General features: G+C 36.5%; 1 protein-coding gene across 6 annotated transcripts in view; it reads left to right on the forward strand.

Moving 5' to 3' along the window:
• The window catches only part of CACNA2D3 (calcium voltage-gated channel auxiliary subunit alpha2delta 3), a 409,731-nt gene that overhangs the window by 145,191 nt on the left and 242,972 nt on the right, over positions 1-21,568 (forward strand). For all 6 annotated transcript variants that reach the window (XR_005839457.2, XR_006931360.1, XM_414338.8 and 3 more), the window contains exon 5: positions 20,637-20,799. Coding sequence is in view for 4 of the 6 variants with exons in the window: in XM_414338.8 (XP_414338.3) it covers positions 20,637-20,799 (163 nt within the window). In the remaining 2 variants the exon portion in view is untranslated. The remainder of the gene's footprint in view (positions 1-20,636; positions 20,800-21,568) is intronic.

The raw sequence follows: 21,568 nt of genomic DNA on the forward strand, positions 1-21,568 counted from the left end.
ATTTAGGAAAAAGATTAATGCTATTTGGACTTACTGAATGTCAGTGGTTGGCAGAATCAAGGTCCTTGCTAAAATTCTTCAGTAATTGTGTATTTCTGTTTTAAAGCTGCAAATGAACAGACTCACCTTTGAGGTATCTACATGCTTTGGTAAATTGAGCTTTAAAGCAAGAAATTATCACCACGTACAGATTTTTGTATTTTGTTCCATGCTGCATTCTTTTTTAATATTTTAAATTGTTGTTTATAAGTGTATTAACACTGAACGCATTAATTCTGTAACTATAGGTTAATTATAAGTATTATTTTAACAGCTTTTTGAATGACATTGATTGTAATTCAAATCTTCTTGGCATGCTGTTCTTAACTGCTGATAGTAATAGTACTTGTAATGTTTGCTTTCATTGTCCTAGTTGTAAACAGTAATATCAATTAATAGGTGCTTACCTTTGTGTGTTTGTGTTGGCCAATGACTGTTAGAGAATTTAATTTTGCTGTCAGTGAACAGCTTCAGAAAGGTAGGTACTGCAAATACAAAACAGATAAAGTTATTTAGATGGCCTTTTCAGCAGAAATATATGAAAAATCAGGAATGTCTGTAGTATCTCCCACTCATTTTGGAAAATAATACTCAATTTCTCTTCTTGTTCATTTGCTGCTCTAGAGGAGCAGTTTCTAGACTGTGAAGTAGAATTTCACTTCTAGTGGTTATATATTCTTAGTTCAATCCAAATCCCAAAAGCAACTTCTACACATTTCTTTAATTTAGAAAATGCAAGTTCCTTCCTGATTAGTTACACAGAGGCTTTGTTAGATTTTTTCCAACTGCAAAATGATTAATAATGTGTAATTAAAAGTAAACCTGGATCAAGAGCTCATCAAGTCTCTCTTATACTCTAACACCATACCCTTTCCTCAGCTAGCAAAGTAATATTGCCTCGGGGGAAATGGAAGACTCACATCTCAGGAGGAATATCCAAAATTCTCAGTTGGGGAGCTTTTCCAATACTGTCACAGTAAAAATAAGCCATTCATGTGAGAGTACTAAGTGAATTTTTGAAAATGTAACCAAACATATATTTGATGTATGAAAGTACTGTGCTAATATCCTTCATAGTTGAAAGCTCTGACCAGACATCTATGTATAGAAAGAACAGACCACTATTAGTCAACAGCTGTACTAAATATTTTCTTAGACACTGTGCAGTTTCTTCTTGCCTGATTCAAAAAGAATTTTTCCATTCTCTTGCTTCTAGACTAAGTTGCAAACGAAGCACAGATAAGCAGAGAATAATCCCTCTGTATTTATTCCTTTATGCAGTGTCTGATGCACGGACTCAGATGTGAATTATCCAAATCATTTATTACAAGTTCTCACATCACTTATATACCTTCACAAGTTTTCTTTTTCTAGCTTTCTCATCCGCCCCTACAACTTTCCCATTCACCTTCACATGTCAACAGAGCATTCTACAAACACTCTTCAATCATTCATGCGGGTGCTTATCCAATCAGAGCTGTGAGCTGTTCTTTCTTCTTCTAGAGGTGTCCTTGGTTCTCAAGCTGTTTATCTTGCTCCACAGCTGCTGCTCTGAACAGTTTTTCTTGTATTCCCACACCTTTATATGTTAACCTTTTTTTTCTTGTTCTCCAAGTTTTGCTAGCAAGATACTCACCAGATACTCGATTACGGTCCAGACAAGTGTAATGAATACTGTAGAAAAGCAGGTCTGGAACATATCCCAGCTGTTCTATGGGAATAAGTACCATAACGCTGAGAGCCACTAGATGCCACTCTTGTTTCATCCCAGTACAACCCTGAGAGTATTTATGATTGTTTAAAAAACCTAACTATGCTCTTCTACCCCCAAAATCCCTCTAAATATGTTCCTTCAGTATTTCAACTATTTTGTACTTTCAAAAGTTACAATATTACCCTACTGTTTATAGTATTTCTTCCCTCTTTAATGATGCTGTGCTTGTTTATAAATTTCTCAGTTATCTCTAGACAACCTCTTGTCGCATCGTGGGCCTCTTGTGTAGCTATGTTGTGCTGTGTCTCTTTGGGTGGAATTTACAAACTTCTGGCATGTGTATTTGTCTGGTTTTCCAATTGATTTCACAGGCACTTATCATGCAAGAAAGCTCCAAGTGGAATTTTTGAAATTCTACTAAGTGTTTAGTCTTTGCATTTTTTCTTTAGTAGATTCAGTAGGAAGTTCTTGAACTTCTTCTAGGTTCAAACTTTACCACTGGTGACATCTGGCATACGGCTAGCATGAAAGCTGCCCATCCATAGATTCCTATCTTTTGATACACACCTTTCAATTGTTTCCTGGACAGGTAGTTGATGAAGCATAAATGTAGAAATGATGAAGCTGTTTGAGACAATGCAGGAAATAAATTCCCAGCAACATTTAACATAACAAAATTTGATGTTCTAATTCTCTGCACAAGACATAATACAGACCTGGCCCTTGATATAATACATCTGAATTTTTGTTCAATCTTATCAAAGAACACAATGAACCTCAGATGGAGACAGAGTTAAAAGAGTAAGTTTTTCTTCTGGGTTCCTCTGTCTTATAAAGAAAATACAGTAGAAATCTGACTATTGGTAAAAGAATCACTTCTTTTTACATCTTAAAAGTTTTGTGGAATATAATGGTCAGTTCTTTCTAGACAAGCATTTTTGAAGTCAATTGTTTTAAAATTATGACTCAAAGTTTAGTAAGCATGTTTATCTTGTAAAGTTACTGTCTCACAAGGAAAGGAAAACCAAAATGATTTTGTTATAAAGTGAGTAATGTTGGATAAATAAACCCTCAGATTGAAAAGCTCAAAGGTAAGGTTAAGTATATTCTCTTTCACAGGATATATTTCTGAGGAGAACAAAAATCTCTTCTCTAGTTTGTGTGAATTATTATATAATCTTTAATTATGTGATTTTATACTGTTTTATGGATAACATCAAATATTTTTATTGCTGCTTTAAATATAAATGAGATAGTTCTGAGTACTGTGAACTACATGTGTGCCAGCCAGACTCAATGCAAGTCATTTACTTGAAAAATAGACACTATATATTTTGTACGTAACCTGCAATGGCCTGTGTGTAACCAGACAAAGCAGTGATGAAAGATTATACGCATATGAAGACCTACTGAGCATTAAATTAAGTTAGATTTAGATTTGAGCACTTTCTGGGGTGTATGGAAGGATTGATAGCAAAAAGCAGAGGGATGCATCCATTGTAAAACCCTTTATCCCACTGTTATGTTGCTAGATGTGAATATCGCCAGTGGAGCTCTGCATAGAGAAATGTGATTGGAATGTCAGCATGGCTAAATATAGGGAAATGATCTTCGTGCATAAAAATGAATTTGTATGAAGGAAACTGTATTATTTAAAATAAAATAGAGCTTTCTACTGAGTTTGAAAACTTTGTGCAGATAAAAAGTATTATTCTTCTCTTTGTATTAAAAAAAAGTGACTATAGAATTAGCAGTCACACTACATGCTGAGAAAAATTCAGAGCTGAGGATGCATGTGGAACCTTAACTTTATTGCTTCCATATCGCTGAATAACAACTGTGCGACTTGAAAGCTCCTTTTTGCCATTTACAAAGGAACGATTTAATATATTTAAGTTTCTGTGATGAGCACTTAATGTCTTACACATGTAGGGCAGGGGATAGTTCGTGACTCAGCGCTCGAGCCTTGTAACAGTCTGTCTGCAACGAGGAAGCTGTTTGTGGTCATTAGCCAATGCTGACCTCTCAGTTTGTATACACGGTCTTAGCCACGCAGCCGGCGAAGGGCAAGTGAAGGGGATGCACTTTTATTAACTCATGTGGGACCATTGCAATTATTTATTGAAGGTCACTGTAGCTCTGTCCTCCCTTTCAGTCAGACCTTCCATTTGTAATCTGTTCTGAATAAACTCTCCATTACTTCCCCTTTTCTGTGAATACTGAAGAGAATGTGGTGAAAAATGAGTCTTTGTATCAGTTTTTATTTTTATTTTTAACGAATTGTCATGTAGCAGATCCCTTGCCTTGATCCAACTGCTTCCAGTCCTATTCTCATACAGAAGAGGTGGTGTGGGCATCCACTAGGGCTGGAGTGTTCCTTATGCAACACTTGGGCAGAGCATACTGGGAGCTCCAAGCTGTGAGAAGACTTGCTGTGCATGGTTAAAGTGAAGTCTGTTGTCAAAGAAGAGGTTGTGTGCATATTTCTGCCCCTAATTAACTAGTCTTTCCCCCCCCTCTTCTCACAATATTAAGTTAGAAAGTTCTCCTCAGATGTAAAAAGGCAGACACTTTGATGGAAATTAATCGTAATCTAATAAAGCTTTAGAATTTGCAGTAAGCATAAACTTTTATAATAGAGTCAAATGCAGTACAGTGTAGCAAGTTTTGAGAAGTGAGGGAATACATGGCCAAATGTTTTTGTGGTTCTTTTTTTTTTTTTAATAAATGCTGGGACCAATATGCCTTTCAGCACCAAGGCAGGTACAGACAAGAGAGGCAGGTGAGTGCCGGTTAGATGTGGGCCACAAAATACAAACAAGTATGGCTAAGAGCCAGATTTTATTTTCAGTTTTAATACACTTTAGTACGTAGAACCTGGTTAAAAATACTTATTAGGTAGCTCATCATTATATTGTTTTACCTGTATATAACCAATAATTTATGTGCTTTTTAGCTAAAAAGTTGGGATATTAGAAAATTGAGGATCATTTTATATTAAGTTTGAGACAATAATGCTTATTATTTATATTAAAATATTTCAGGCTAGGAAATTGTGATTACAAGTCAGGATCGTGTTGTAAAATAACATCCAGCATTATTATATGCCATCGAATAAATTGTAAGGTCTTTTTTTTTTTTTTTTTCTCCAAAGATGCCAGTGTATGGAAGGACTTCTTTATAGGGAGCCAAATAGCAATAGCGAAAGAGCCTGCAGGGAGAAATGTCAACTGAGGACCATTGGGTTAAGCATTAGAAACACCTATGTCCAGTTTTTCTGAACCATCATTGTTGCATGCAGCATAAGACACTGGTCTATCAGCACAGCCAAATGCAGTGCCATCAGAGGACTATGCACTCTAAGAGTAGCAGGAGGCCTGTGCATATGAGGCTACTCCTTATGTGGGAGGCTGTTTTCTAAGTAAAGTTAAAGAAGCTGGGCATAGTGCTGTGCTCACTTCCTGTATCTGAATTGATTTCTGCCCTGGGCTGTGTTGTACACCATAGTTATCCTTCAGCACAGGAGATTTTTGCACCAAATTTAAAACCAAATGCAACATTTTGAGAATGAAATTTAAATAGTTAAGTCACTTGGGAATGTATTTTTTCCATTTTCAGAAGGCATGTGCAAAATGGGGCAGAGTAGGACGCTGGTCTTTATTTCTATTCTCAAGCATTCCTCATATCCTTGAGTTTTGTCTTCCTGCTTTCACTTAATTTTAGTGCAGTGAAATACCGAATTCAGTAACGGTGTATGTATGAGAATGCATTACCTTGCTTATTTCAGGTAAACACTAGTAAAAGTATGTGGTTGTCAAAGCTTTGCAAACCTTATGTTAAACTCACACAACCATGCAAACGTTGAATGGATTTTAGTTATAAAGGAGAACTGAACTTTCATGGTAGTTTTCCTAAGCTTCACAGAACTCTTCAAGCAAACTTGAGCCCTGTTACTGTAATCTGAGGACTGATTTATTCTTCTGTACCAATTTCCAAGATTTTGGTCTTATCTTTTCACTGTTACAAGTAAATTTGGAACATTCTGGCATATATCTCAGGGCAGAATCCAGAGTGAACCGGAGTAGAAACCCCACACTTTCTTCTCAGATCAGTCTGATGGAACCTTCAGCTTTTCCCTAGAAGTCTGTATTGTGTGCCTTTGAAAGGACTGATAACAGTTCCTGTTTATTTTACAAATATGGGCAAATAAGACTTGGCGAACAGGCTTATGAGAAAGCAATGAAGAATAGAATGAAGGAAAATGCTTACAAAGAACCTGTGAACCAGCCAGCCCAGAACTGTACTGAGAAATGATATGGCTAAAATATGTGCATGGTAAATAGTGTGACACTGAAAAATGAAACATTACATACTACAGCCAGGGGAGAAAAAAGCCAGTTCCCAAAATTGAGTTCTGGCAGAGTGTTCAGAGATTTGAATAGGTATCTGCTTGATTGCAGTTTAAGTGGAGAGAAAGGAGAAGATCTGCAGAGGAGTATTTCAGTTTTTTTTTATATTTTCCCACAGTATGAATTAATCACATTTAATACTAACTATATACTTGCTACATTCTAAATTCCTGCATAAACTGTGGAAAAATATGAAGACATTTCCAAGTCTGGAGCAGCTTTGACAATGAGTCTGTAGATGCGCTTTTGCAATTGTTTGCTGTGCGTCACATTGAAACCCAGCTATGTTCTGCAGATTTACACTTGTGTACTTTGATGGTGATTTACACTCCTAGGGAAGCAGTTGGGTGAAACTATGTCTCAGAAATGTGGAAGCTTAATATAAATAAATTAAACACAGACACTTGATTTCAGTGAATTGCTGCCATTTGACATTTGTAATTTCAAGACGTTATTGTCACCAGCAAGTCAACCTCTGTGACTCATGGTTATGCTTAAGCCATTGGCTTGGTAGAAAATGTAAGAAGTGTTTTTTAGCTATTCTAGGGTGCCTTCTGGCCTGAATCCATGCCTTTGAGACTAACTCATGGACATGAACGGCATATTAGGAAACTGTCTTATAACTTTTCTTTCTGAATTAATAAGCAGCTCACCTGCAAACAAGTAGGTTACCTGTAGAGTTTCTTCTGTGCTTTGCAAAGCTGATTGGTAAGTATTTTGTTCGGGCTAAAAATACAACCAACAACTGTCTCAGATGGTGAAATGATTATTTCATCAGGTAAACCTGTTGCTCTTGCCTGGGATTAGATAATGTCCATGTTACCGTGTGAAGATTTCATTCAAAGAGTAATTGTTAGAAAATTGAGTTTACGTGATCATGAAATTTAGGTTGGAGCAGAACTGTTCAGAATGGTATTTTAAGTGCTCACATGGGGAATGGAATCTGGAGTGCTGCTCTGAATTATTGTAGGTGGTGTATAGTAGAAGATTTGTTAATATAGAAGTAATAGTAATGTTATGGAGTATTCTTCATCTGTCAGTTCCAAGCTTGCAAAAATCATGTGATTGTTCCCATTTTACCGATAGGGAAATAAGACTGATCTCTCTCCTAGGAGATGTAAAGTGTTGACTTTTTCTTTCTGCTCTTTTGAGCAAGATGCTTAAGAATCATTATCTACTGAAAATAAAAACCACACTTTTGCAAGATTTCATTATGGAAGCATATAGATATGCTTGATTGTTTTCTAAATCAAAGTAAAAATATTTGCTATCGTGTTGGGGTGGAAAAGAAAACTAAGTTTCAGAAGTAGTATTTTAGAATTTGATGATTCTTAGTTGAAATGCGTTGACCTACTGATTTGTAGTTAGTAGCAAAGCCTCGAGTGCTGAGTCTCCAGTAAGATGGATATAAAGAAAGAAATTTCTAATTTTATATGACTTGCCCAAGGTTTTACTTCTGGCATTGTGGTAATAGATGTATTTGCTGCTTCAGATATATCTGTGTTTCATCTAAACTAAATTTGGGAAGAATAGCTGTAGGAAAGACACAAGTGGTTGATGCTTTTCACCATTTGTCACCTAATATGCCTTAAGCAGGTCTAATGAAATACCGAGCAGCAGCATAATGAGAAGCATAAGTACTGCCATTGGAAATACAAATGTTTGAGAAATGCAAATATTGGAGCTAACCAGGAAAAAGTTGGTGAGGTGATCTTTCTTATTGCTTTCTGTGGAGATCTTCAGAGGGCTGTCTTCTCTTTTCCCATTAGTCAATATTTGACTGACAAAGGCCTAGCCTTCAGTAATTACTGCAAGGCTCAGAAATCCCAACTTTCAGCTTGAACTTTGACAGCAAGGTGTCGGTGCTGTGTGTTAAAACACTGAGCAGGAAGCACAGAAAAAATTATTGAATATATGAGTCTTGAGCCATTACTGCTCTCTTTCTAGATGTCCTTAGTGGAGGCCAGGAATGCAGTTTGCTCTTTGGCTACTGCTAACTCGACATGCCTGGAAACTGTTAGAACTACTGCAACACAGAAGCACTGAGCATCAAAATCATTTCACCTTCCAGGCACCTTCATACAGAGGATTTGGGAGTGGTGTAGATAAAAAATGCAGTTGGGAAACCCTCTTAGTTCTTCTGTCCATCAAAATGGAATATCAGATCAGCTCCTTAGTCCCGTACATGTATCAAGATCATAGAATAGAAGGCTCAGGTTGGAAGGGACATCAGAGATCGTTTAGTTCCCATCCCCAGCTGTGGGCAGGGTTGCCAACCACTAAATCAGGCACTACATCAGCCTGCCTGACCCCATCCAGCTTGATCTTAAGCAGTTCTTGAGATGGTGATGGCTATTGTTTTTAGCTGCTACAACCACTGTCTCACTGATTTTGAAGTTTCTGCATGGCTGTAACAGAGACAATAAGTGTTCTTGCAGTTTTTTCTTCTTTTTTTTTTTAATAATGTTTCATTTCCTAAAAGCATTTATGGTTTGTCACTATCTAACTGAAGCCAAGATGCTGCCAAATACACATGTCAATTGTAAAGTTAAAATACAGGATGTCTCTACTTACAGATATTTAAGTAGAGACTTTCCCCTGATTAGAAAATAATCCTGTATTATTAATAAGTCTTCCTGTTGTAAAACTCTTTCTAAATACAGTAATATTCAAAATGGGAATTGGTGAGATTGCAGAGATGCTGTTTCTTTATTCTCAATCAGCGTTACTGTAAACAAACCCTGCACAATTTCAGCCTCAGCATAAACCATGAGTGTGAGCTCAGGTAAACCTTAGCTCAGATTTGTGCTCTAAGTACCTGAATGTTTGCTGAGAAGTTATCTGTGGTATATTTCTGACTTAAGATATGTGCTATGTTGGACATCTGAACGGTATCCATTAGCATAAATCCTTCTGCTTTTAAAAATATATTTTGTCACCAAAGTTTATAAGTCTGGTTTAGGTCTCTGTTTGTTTAAACTACAGATCAGTAAATGGTTGAGATGTGTATTACATTTCAGGGCTTTTTCATGATATGTTGTATGTATTGTTCAAATCCCTGTGTGGTCTAGTCAGTCCATATATTATGTCAATGAAATAGCTAATGACAAGCTGGTTGCTAACCAAAGTGCTTTCATAGCACCTTATGTAGGAGGGAGGATCCTTTTTCTGGCTGTTGGTGGAGTGCATAATGGTATCTACTCTATTTTTTCCCTTGCAATCTACGTGTAGCATGTCATCTGTGTAGTAAATTGATGTCTGGGAAAATGCAATTAATGACCTCGAAGTCAACCTTATGAACTTTTCATTATTTAAATACTTTCTCCAATTGGTTGTGCCTTTTTTAGGTGATACTGATTTGAAATGGCTGTAGCCTTTTTCAGGAAAGGCTATTAATATTGCATGTCATTATTGACATAGATGTAAAATCAAGAAAGCATGGGAGCAAGCAATGTTGAATATAGTAATTACCCACTAGAAGAATCATTTAGAACATTAAGTATGATTATATTTTTAAGAGTATTGTTTTAGCTTTGGCAACAAGCTCAGAAACAACATGCACAAAACTGGGGATCTTTTTTATAAGTATATGCATTTCCAGTAATCTTTGTTTCTACAGCAAAAGTTGAAAGGAAATACAGGATTAGAATAGGCTGCCCAAGGAAGCGATGGAATCACCATCCCTAGGGCTCTTCAAGAAAAGGATAGGTGTTACTTGGAGAGATGTGGTCTAGAGTGGTCATAGGTATGGGTTGATGGTTGGACTAGATCTTAGTGGTTTTTTCAACCTCAATGATTCTATGATACTGCGATTTTCTGTAAATCATAATTAAGAACTTGTATGGTCTTTTTACATTCAATTCTTCTCCATCAATGTAGTCAAAGACAGAGGAATTTATGTATCTATATAACCTGTTTTTCAGTAGAAGGTTAGTAACAAGTGAGGGGGAAAAAACTGTGTGTGTATCCTTTTAACATTGCTCTTCATATGATGTCCTGGTAACAAAAGAAATGGAGCCTTAGATAAACATCTGGTAAGAATGAAGGACTCCTCATGTTTTTTGTTTTTCTTTTTTTTTCTTCAAGATGAGCATTTTAGACTCATTTGTGTCTGATCAACGTATTCCCTCTCATATCTTGTTTTCAATTTATTTTATTTTTTTTTACTAGAGACAGGAAGGGAGCAGTAAAATAGGAAATTGGGATGTTTAGAAAGAGTATCCAAGGATTGCTACAAACTAGTTTTTAATTTGTTTAGATGGCTGAGGGGCTGCTATGCGTGTGATCTATCCTGTCTAGCTGAAGGGAATGCACAGACACTGTGCAGCTTGCTGGGGCTGCTCCTGCCCACTGCTGCTCCCAAAACCTCCACTGATCACTTCAAGTGAGGCCCTTCCCATGGATGTTTCCTTCACGTTCTTTGGAAGGTGTTGTCTCTGTCATCTTTTAGCTTGCATTTCCTACACCTGTAAACAACCTGGGAAGCACGCTGGATTTTGGGGTTAGGTAATTCGTAAAACTAACATTTGCCCCATCATCCAGATGCCTTTGGTTGCCTTGCTTTACCTGACCAGCTTTTCTTAAAAGTGTTATTCAATTTCCGTTCAGAACATATGAAAAAGCCACACAGATTTCAGCTGTATCGTGGAAAATGGTAATGCTTCCAAAAATCAGAATGGTCTTTGCAATTGCTTTCACAGAGCCTCACACTGTGCTGTGGTTTGCCTGTTACCTCTGAAGTTTTGTATAGGAGTACAATAGCAACAATATGCAGGTCAGATAGTGTACCAGTAAATTGTTCCACGAATAGCTCAGGTTTTAATATAGCAGAGAAACAATAGTACAGACTCCAGATAGCTTCATGATGTTGCTCTGACAAGCTCAATTTATATAATGCATTTCTATATTGTTGCTGTTAGATTTATCATTATTAGCCTGCCTTTTCTTGATGTGAAAAATGGTTAAAAGCTGAAAATATAGAGATCTATATTTCATGATCATTGCCCTTGAACTGTACCACTCCCTTATCTGCACAAATTAGAGAAATGAGTAGTACATTGCTGTTTGTTTTACCCATGCAATATTTTGCAATACCCAAATTGTTAGTGTACTCCCACTCTTCTCCACCAGCAGCTCCATACTAGCTTAGTTCACAGGCTAATTTAAGATGGCATTTTATGGTTTATATAGTTCTGTTTCTATAGCTAGGACTCACACTCGTTGAATGAAGTCAAGAAAAAGCTTTGAGTATGACACGTGAAAATATTTTGTTCATGTATTTTTGTAAATTTGATGCATGCAATCAATGTAAACCAATGCTGTAAGGAATCAGTGTTACTTGCACTTCAATAGTAACTCCATCATAATGCATACTGTTCTTTGTGTAGTCTGCAAGTTTGAGGAGCTCTCATAACACAAGCTGAAATTTGGAATACTCTGATGTAACTAGGCTTAGTTTATTCTTTTGTAGTTTTTTTTTCCTGCTTGTGGGACAATTATTTTATTGACCAAGTTTTTCTTTGTGACATTTTTTTTAAATGCTTAAAGTTCACATTATGAACAAAATAGATGCCACTCTTCCCTCCCCCCACGTTCCCCATCTCCTTGAGAACTCTGTGACTCTGGGGACGTGTGTTTCTTTTATTAAGTTAACTCATCATCATGGTCTTGTTATTTCAACTGTGGGCTTAGCTGACCAAATTTCTGTTTTGCATGGGAGAGTCATTAATCATTTGAAGAGGATTTGTATACATTCATTTGCTCAACATCTCATCTCTCACTTTACTCCCAAATAAGTTCAATAATGTTGCACGTGTTCTTTTGCTTTCCTTTGTGTAGTCAATAATATTAATTTAACCTCATGCGTGTATGGTGGGTGGTTGGGAGTAGCAAAACAAACCATAGATTGCAGTGAGCCCCATGAAAATTCGTTCTGTTCTAGTTCTTCGGTATCTAATTATTTTGATTATCCCCTGTTGGTATGAAAAAAAATCTGGTGAAGTACACGGTTTAATTCAGCCTGAGCTGCAGTTTGTGTTCAAATGTTGTAGACTGCTGCGTATAAACTGCCTGTTACTTTCTGTTTTGTTAGGAATAGTTATTTACCTCCTACCTAACACTGCATATAGGCTCTGTACTATCCCTGAGTGTGGCTTGAGGAGACAGCTCTCACTGAGAGCAGCTTTACATGCATGCCTTAGACTAGGAAGGGTCTGAGTTCAAGTTGCTTCTCATGCAAGATAGAAAAGATGCATAGCTTGAGAAATATTTTTTCTTCCTACTTGGAAGTTGGAATGAGGCACTTAAAGTGTGTCATTGCACAAAGGCACACAGAAGTCAGATATGTCCCCACTGATAATTAGAAGCAGCCTTGAGGTTGTCATCAGTCTGCCTGTGTCAGATGAGCTGAACATGCACAGAACTACACCGATCTCACTTCAAACTTTTCACCTTGTATCTCGTGAAATAGTTTGCTTTTCTTTTTTAATGTCTGTGGCACGTTCTAAATTGTTTAGAATTCTTTTTAATGTCACACATTGAGCGTCATTAGCGAGGTATCTTATGATAAGCTGGAAACCATTAGAAAACATTACTGCTTTGATTTTGAAGCAATTCTGCCATTATCCTATTCTTTTTTGGAATACCCTTTTACTGAATTATTTTATAGAAGTGGTTGATTCTTGCTTGTTCACTAGCATGATATGATCTATAGGGAGTTGAAGAGAAATGAAGGAGGCCTGTGGTTCTAGGTAGTAAAGAAAACTGTATTAAGTCTAGAAACTGGGTTTGGTTTTGTGGTTTTGTTTTGTTTTTTTTGTTTAATTGTCCAAGATGCACAAATAGTATAACTTGTGTAAAGAGGTCAGTCCCATACAACTGATTTCAGGAGCATTTGAGTTTAAGACTTTACAGAGGAGAAATCTGTTGATAGTTGGCTTGCTTTGTGCAGTGCAAGCTTTTTTCAGAATTGGATTCTGAGGGCAAATATAACAAACTCTAAATTGTACTTCATGCACTTTTTAAACGTGCCAACAATCTTCAAAATACTGTTCAAGTGTATAACATGCATAACCTTATACCCTATATGAGCATGGCCAGAAGAAGCCAGAAGTTAATCCTATTGTAAAAATTGCTCAGGATTCATTTTTACATTTTTTATTCCCCAGTTGCTGACCAAGAATGAATGCTTCTCCTTATACCACCACCTTTTTAAAAATAGGTATAGAAAAGCAGAGATTTTATAGCACTCTCCTCCCTGGGCATCCCAGCAACGTGGCAGGATGCCATGTTTTGAAACTGCATTTTGGTCTTGCCCACATCAAAGGGATGGTACTTTTAATCTTAAAATGAAATACGACATAGTGGGGGGGGGGGGGAGGAGGGGGGGAGGTTCTAATGTTCGGTAGTACTCTATTAATGTACTCAGGGTTTACTGTGTCAGTTGTATCACTGTTTTCCAAATGTGCAAAGGGGAAATCACCACTGTTGTAGTGGTGGAAGTAATGGCAAGCTTGATACAAATGGTTCAGCATCTTAAAGTGAAACATACTCCTGTATTTTTCTTTGCCCTTACACAGGCCTTGTCCTTTTGAAAAGATTGCTCCTTCTTCCAAAGTGTGGCTTAAAAAATGCCTTGGAGTGCTTGTGTTTATTAGCAATAAAAACGAGCCTCTGCTATCGGTGTATTTCTGAGCTGGAAGCGCTGAGAGGAGCTCCCCATGGCCCTCAGCAGTGGGATGTGCTGGGTTCCTCCCATCAGTGCAGAGGCAGAGCAGCAGAGCTAGAGGGGGGGAGCGTGTAAGGTGTGCCCCAGCCCCAGAAGGATTCCCATCATTCTCACTCAGCAATATGTGCCACATGATAAGCCTTATCAAACAGAGCCACACTGCTGTACTGGAGGATTTTCCAGGTTGGAGAATTTTGCCCTGTTACTGTTTCATGGTATTAAAGTATAAGCTCATTGGCAGGGAATAAGGCTTTCTGCGATCTGCGCTTAATTATGCGGTTCTGAAACACTCAGCCTTCACAAACTCACAGAATTGGCCATTTTTGTATTCTGGTTATAAGATGGCTGCAAGTTATGAAATGCTTACTTAAAATTGCTCTAGAAATGTTCAGGTAATTGCTTCCATGGTTCACTCTGACTCTGTCCAAGCATGATAACCAGCTCTGAAATTGCTCATCTGTGTAACTCCTTTCTTTTAACACACATCCATGGACTTGGGAGAAAAGAGAAGGTGACACAGAGTGGAGATTTGTTGTGCTGTATAGAAGAAAATATTCCCTGGGAGGCTTTTATGTGTATGAAAATTAACACTGAACGCTTCTAAAGAGAGTAAAAACATTAGATCTCCAGTAAGTCTTGTGATGCAGAGGTTCCACGTTTCAAACTGTAAGTCCAGTGAAGGAAGCAAAGCCTTTCATCCTTCTTGTGTTTATGAGCTTCAAGAGTGACCAATGAGTTTTTGCTGTCTTGTAACAAATAAAGTGTCTTGATAGCTTCTGCATAGGTCTGTTTGAGTTTATTAATCTTTAAAGGAAAGGAGACTTACCATCTGAATCATGCAGTCACAGTGGCTCTCTTGAACTTCAGCAGATCATTTAAAATAGCCATCATAATTACTTGCTATTTGCCATTTTCAGTGAATTAGTTAATTCTTATGAGACCTCTGAAACCTTGTTGCATTATCAGTTTGCATGCTGGTATAATTGATATTTTTACTATAATAAAATGTTAATTATTTATCCCATTTTAATACAATTTTAATGGCATAATCATGCTGGGAGGGAATGGGACAGCCTGGGGAAAGGTCATCTTAATCTGATTGCGTAGGAAAGTAGGCTAACTGTTTTTGCGTGGATCCAAGTAACATTTATGTACTCCTGATATTAGAGAGAGTGCTCTGGTCACAACATTTCAAATCTCAGGTGGTTTCTGAGCTTTGATGTTGGATAAAGATATGAAAAAGAATAAATAGGCATTGGAAGTCCCTCCAGAGAAGCAAGTAAGAACTTCCAGGGAAAAATCAGAAATCATAAAGATTGTAATGTCCAGCAAATGAAGGAGATGCCAGTTTTCTCAATTTTAAAAGCTTTTTAAAATTCAGAGCAGATTTTATTACATGAGGCAATTTGCTTTTGTGATCTTTTATGCTTGTTTGGTAAACATCAGACTGAGTACTTGAGTACAAAAGCTTTAATCCTATGCTTTAAAACAGAAATTCTCCTTAGTGGACAACTGTCAAAAGAGACTTTTTTGAGCCCTGGAAGTTAATGTGCATTGAGACACACACTGAGTGGAGACTGCTGTCAATGTGTGCTCTGTAGTAGAAAGTCTCCTTCAGAAAGGATGACTCATTTATTTATTTATTTGCATATCTGCCTTTTCAGAGAGAGCTTCTGCTTGTCAATCTTGAGAAAGGGAATTTTTCATCCTTTTTCTTTAAACCTATGGTAGTACCTGTTGTGTTGAAAGTCTTATAGATATTCAAATGTCCATGCCATTTAATGCTAATTTTCTCCTTCAGTTTCCTTAACATCTGTTCCTTTTTCACCCTCTCTGCTACAATCTGAGGTTCACGCAAATACCATAACTGTTCCTTGATTTAGTATCTTCCAGGGACCTCCATTTTTGCCTTTTCCTGAATGATGTTTGCAGAAATACTGTAAAAATGATTCTTGCATAGTTAATTATTATTAGTGTTACCCTAATACTGCTATAGTTCTGAACCATCAGTGCAAATCATTTCCAGTAGTGTTCACACACCTTCCTCACCACTCTGTGAACAGAAGATTTTATGTTGTCTTGCAATAATAATTTCTGTATTATAAGAAAAAAATACATCAAACTAAAATTGTAAAATGCATTGTTTCATACCAATAAAAGCAAATTCATTTTCATTTTAAAAAGAGAATCAGCTGAAAAGTGTTTATTGTTATGTGCCAGGTACCCTCTGATTCACAAAGGCAATTTGCATCAAAATGTGTCTTTTAAATGAAACAGTAAAGATTTACATTTAAAGAAATATATCCTCTGTACAATCTTTACAAGTATTTGATTAATAACATAAGCATCATGAGGTACTGATTTATAATAAGATAAATATAATTGGAGGAAGGGAATGTCAGTCTTTTAAAAGTTTGTACAGATCTACATTTATGTATGCCATTATATTTTTTTTTAACATTATATCTAAATTACTGGTGTACCGTCCCATCAAAATATCCATTACAATCAAGGTGCTTATTTACTTACTAGGCTGAACTAAATGGCTAAATTGAAGCAACTAAATAAGCCAAGTTTGCTTATTGCCTTACTGATCAGTTCTCCCCTGCAGCCTAACCCTGAGGTTCTCTTTGCTTGCGGAAAATCTTGCACGTCCAGTTTTGATGGCTTTTGCAAGAGTTAATTTTTATCATCCTTATCCTCAGTCTGTGACATCCTCAGAAAACAGACTGCACATATCTTTGTATTGTGGCTGAGGCTGTCACATGGTGATTTAAAACAAAGCTTGCCTTTTCCAGTAATTCTGAATGAACCTGTAAAATGTTCTAATCGACCTCCTAACAGTCCCCCAGATGTCTGCCTCCTATGATTATTTCACTATATCAGAGCAGCCCAGCATTCTGCAGTCTGTGTCAGCAATATGATTCTTTGGGATGTCTCTCAAATATACGCAGCCCCTTGCTGAGGAGGAGTGATCCAGATGCTTTCTTTGAGCACTGGTGAGCGCTACTGATCAGTATAGATTGGCTTGTATGTGGAGACTTTCTTCACAAGTGTTAAAGAATAGTGGCACGTGAGAGCTGAGATTCCTATTTCTCCCTGATTTTTATGACCTTGCTCTAAGTCTTGTTCATTACAGTATCAAGGGGATTTCAAAACGTTTGACAAAACATTCAGAGTGATGATGATGCTGTCAAGGACAGTGCTTTTAAAAACAAATAGAAGAATGGAACCCAGTGTGCCTGCTTAAGTTTGAATATATATAAGTTTGAATATATATAAATGTAAGTGTTCATATTCAGATCTTGAGATGTGTGTACTACATTATGTGAATGAAATTTCCTTTGAGCACTTTTTCTTCAGTTCATTGCTCACCACACAAGTCCATGCGTACGGTTAGTGTAAGCTCGTCTGTTGGCCATATCACAGCAAAGCCAGGATGTGCTCCTAACCTAGATAATTGTTTTGTTATTTATTAGACTAATATCTTCTTGGCATGTAATACTGTGCACACTCAGAACTCACCGAGTTAAGGTTACATCAAAGATTGACCTCAATTGACAAAATTAAATTGAAGTCATTTTCTTTTAGAGCTTAGCAGGTAGAGTATTTGTGTTGTCAGCAAACAGGACTTTATCCTCTTTCCCTTGGGCATTATCTTAAATGCGGTGTCAGAATGCCAGATGGATTTGCTTCACTACTTTTTCTCCAAATTTTATTTTTAATTTTCCTTCTACTGCCTTTCAGCTGTCACATTCAGTAATTTCCTTCGAAGCAAAGTATGCAGTATAAGCCACTGTATAACAGCTCTGCCTACATGCTGAACTTTTTCAAAAGAGGTATTTTTGAGCTGTGCATATTACTGAATGTTTCAGAACTTTCAGGACTGTCTGAAATCTGTGACTTTTGTAAACTTCTCATGAGGGCAAAAGGGAGGGGAGGGGATTATAATAGTCTCCTGGTTTTTCATCCTCTAGCTGTTATAAAATTAGGATGATTTTGTGCTACAATTTACTTTAAAAACTCAGATAATATACTTGTATAAATGTTTATAGAGTTGAAAAGAGATAATACAGTTTCAGACCAATAAATCAGTGAATACTATATCAATTAAAGAAACAATCAATTCTGAAGGCCCTTAATTGCGAAATGATCGATTTAATTTGTTTGATATATAACGATTTTTAATACTTGGTTAGCCTTGCCACTTACAGAACATGATAAAGTAGAATGTCTACTAATTAATTCCTTTGGAAAAGGAAATAACCAATGGAATGAAAGGAAATAATGTTCTTTAAAAGATTATTGCTATGCTTTGCATGTAAAATGTATTCTGGCATTCTTATTTGAAATTATATTTATCACTGTACTCCCTGTGCCAGTTTTTCCTCCAGACTTACCGTACTATCTACTATAATATGGAAAAGCTATGCAGCTTACTTCCTTGCTTAGAGCTGGATTTTTATTTATTTATTTTTTTTACAGCAGCCATTAGGGCATGACTTAATGTTGGAAGGAATATTCTATTTCTTAGTAAGATTGGAAATCCGAGTTGAGCTTTCAAGTCTCTTCTGCCAGCTGTCTCTGGCTTTTGCAGAAAGGGAAATTGAAACAGTTCCTGTCACACGTGGGCAGTGTGCATACAGTGTGGTTAATCATCCCTGGTAAACATGGGTAGGAAACACAGGTGGAGAAGGCACCTCCTCTTACTCCCAGACAGAGTAAGAACTGTATTTCTTCTGCATAATCATATGCCTTCATCCTTTTGCTTGTGGAAAGAACTAAATGTATAAATGTGACATCTTCCCAGTGGTATTAAGTGGGTTTGGGATAATTCTCATAATTAATGCATTAATTCCCAAAGTTAATGAAAAGACAGCTTTAAGCAAATTGTATCTGCATTCTTTTCTTTATCAGTACTTCCAGAATTGCAGGGCAGGGGCAAGGGCAGGATAACAACAACAGTAACAACAAGCAAATAAACAAAACACTGAAACTACTTTTTGTTTTTTGTTGGTTCCCCCTCCCCCCCCCCCAGGAATTTAGGTTTCAGTAGTTGTATATATTTATGGCATATACGCAGCAGATTATTTGGCTCATCTCAGTATAAAGCACTTAAAGTAAAATAAGTTTAATTGTGACAAATTGATTTCATTAAGGTTGATTTTCAAATGATGATACATTTTGTCTGTTTTATATGATTAGAGATGAGGGAATATCAAGCTTGTGTGTATATTTCTCTTTCACAGGTGCTTAATATCTGGCTATAGGATTTCTTTTTCATTCTGCTTTCATCTAAAATACCAGCTATGTCTCTGGATATGTTTAAAAACCGTTTGGATGTAGTGCTCAGGGACATGATTTAGTGGAGGGTTGTTAGAGTTAGGGTTGTATGGTTAGGTTGCAGTTGGACTTGATTGTTAAGGTCTTTCCCAACCTGAGCAATTCTTTGATTCTGTTTATTGAACGTTGTGAAAATAGAACTGAAAGAGATATGGAAATTTTGCCATGAAAGCCTCCATTTAAGATACCTGTTATCAAGTCTTTAATGGAAACATACTGATTTTAAGATTTTTCCTAATTCTTGTTCAGTAGAATGAATTGCATATCACACTTAGAAGCAGTGTTCATGAAACACTTTTGAAATTTTTGTACTTGCTGATCAGTTCTAGTTTTGTAAATGGTATCGTATATTTATTCTTGTAAAAGTTTTATAGATTATATGCAATCTATGATTTTATAGATTCATATTATTTACATTGATTTCCAATCCAGTGGGTTGTTAGGGCAGACACTGGGATTTAAGTTAATGAGATTCTTCAAAGACACTATCCTTTGGTCTGTTTAAATTAAGAAATAGATCATGAAAACTGTTGCCAAGGGGTTTAAGGACATTTGGGAGGTTAAAAAGTGCTCTTCTCTGTTTGTTGCCTTCAAAGCTTGATAGAATTTCTCGTTAATCTAGGTCATAAAAAAAATCAATAATTTTATCTAAATTGCTTTTGCTTATCTGGTTATGGTTCCGTACAAAATAGACCAAATACTCTCCAGGAATCTGTAAACAGTCAAAGAATAATTTCTTGTTCAAAATAAAACACTGCTAAGTTTACGCACCCTTGTTAGAGTATGCATGACTTTACAAAACCTACAGTGATGTGCATATGTAAGGTTCAGTACAAAGTAAATGTTTTTCATTAGGAAACGTCAGTCAGTACACACTGGGTAAGCAGCAACAGCTTGAGGAGACAAAGGCCTATGAAAATTTATTATCACTGGTTTATTTAATATTCCTGTGAAGTAGAAATGCTTTTAGCCTGTCAAGGCCCAGGTTCTGCACTGATAGCAGTTTTTGAAATGATGAAAATAATCTAAACAGAGAGATTTTCATTAGATAGCTATCCAGCAAATGATTTAAATGTAGAAACCCTTGTGTTAAAAAAAAATATTGTATACACCATGTCTATGTTCAAGGTGTTAATTAGGCTGCCTGTAACATTTTCAGGGCAGGCAGAGATCTGAGGTAATTGAGATATATTAATAAACCTCTAATTGGTTTAGGAAATATACCTGTATGAGAAGTATAGAGGGAATCTGAGAGGTAAGAAAAAATATCTTGGTTTTCAATTCTAAATGGAGATATACTTAAACATTAATCAGTGGATTAATAGATATCTTAAAGAATTTGAGCTTCCCTGTATTTTTATAGTGATTGCAATTTCAGAATACTGAATGTGGGTTTCTGTTGCAGTATGAGTACTTCAATGCTGTGCTTATAAATGAAAGAGATGAAGAAGGGAACTATCTGGAGCTGGGAAAGGAGTTCATTCTAGTGCCGAACGACCACTTCAATAACTTGCCTGTAAATATCAGTCTGAGTGATGTCCAAGTACCAACTAATATGTATAATAAAGGTAAGATAAGAGTTCTTTTATTTCATCATTCCTATGGCCAAACATAAATTGGGAACTTTTTTATTTATAAACTGAAACTTTTAATGGGCAGTGTATTGTGTTCATTTTATGGTTTGCAATTGTTCTGAAATCTCAGCAGCAGAATATTAAAAGCATGCCACAGAATTAAATAGTTTACAAAACTGTCAAAGTCATTAGCAATTTAATATGGCCAAGAATTTGTATATTAGGCTTGCACGAATTCTCCCATACAATATGGCAGAATGTCTATTAGAAATTAGTTTTCAGTTTCTTCAGGTCACGAGTGGTTCTTACATCAGTGGTTAGCAGTTGCATTCTCTTTCCTATGAGCTAGAATATCTTTTTAGCGTTTTGCTTTCAAGCAAGTGGGAATAATTCTGTCTGCATTTGACTGTATACAATAGTTGATGTGAGTTTTCAGTTCATATTTAGGAATAATAAGCTATGCTGAAATTTCTACTACCCTTACTACTTGTGTAGGTGCTGTATAGCATGTGGTACTAACAAAAAGCTGCATTAGATGGTTTCAGGAATGATGGACTTAGGCCTGAAGTTGGGAAAAGAAATTGAACTCAGATGCATGCGTGCTCATTTTCCTTTTGCCACTTCCTTTTGATCAGGAAACAAAATTTTGTAATTTTATGGTGCTTACGCAGCCCTTGTCTATTTTTTACAATTCACACAATAAAAAAAAAGTAAAGCACAGACGTTTCTAAATCATGTCTGCAGAGTATTTGTCATTAGTCAG

Source organism: Gallus gallus, chromosome 12, assembly GCF_016699485.2.
Source record: "Gallus gallus isolate bGalGal1 chromosome 12, bGalGal1.mat.broiler.GRCg7b, whole genome shotgun sequence".
In the NCBI taxonomy this organism is placed as follows: Eukaryota; Metazoa; Chordata; class Aves; order Galliformes; family Phasianidae; genus Gallus; species Gallus gallus.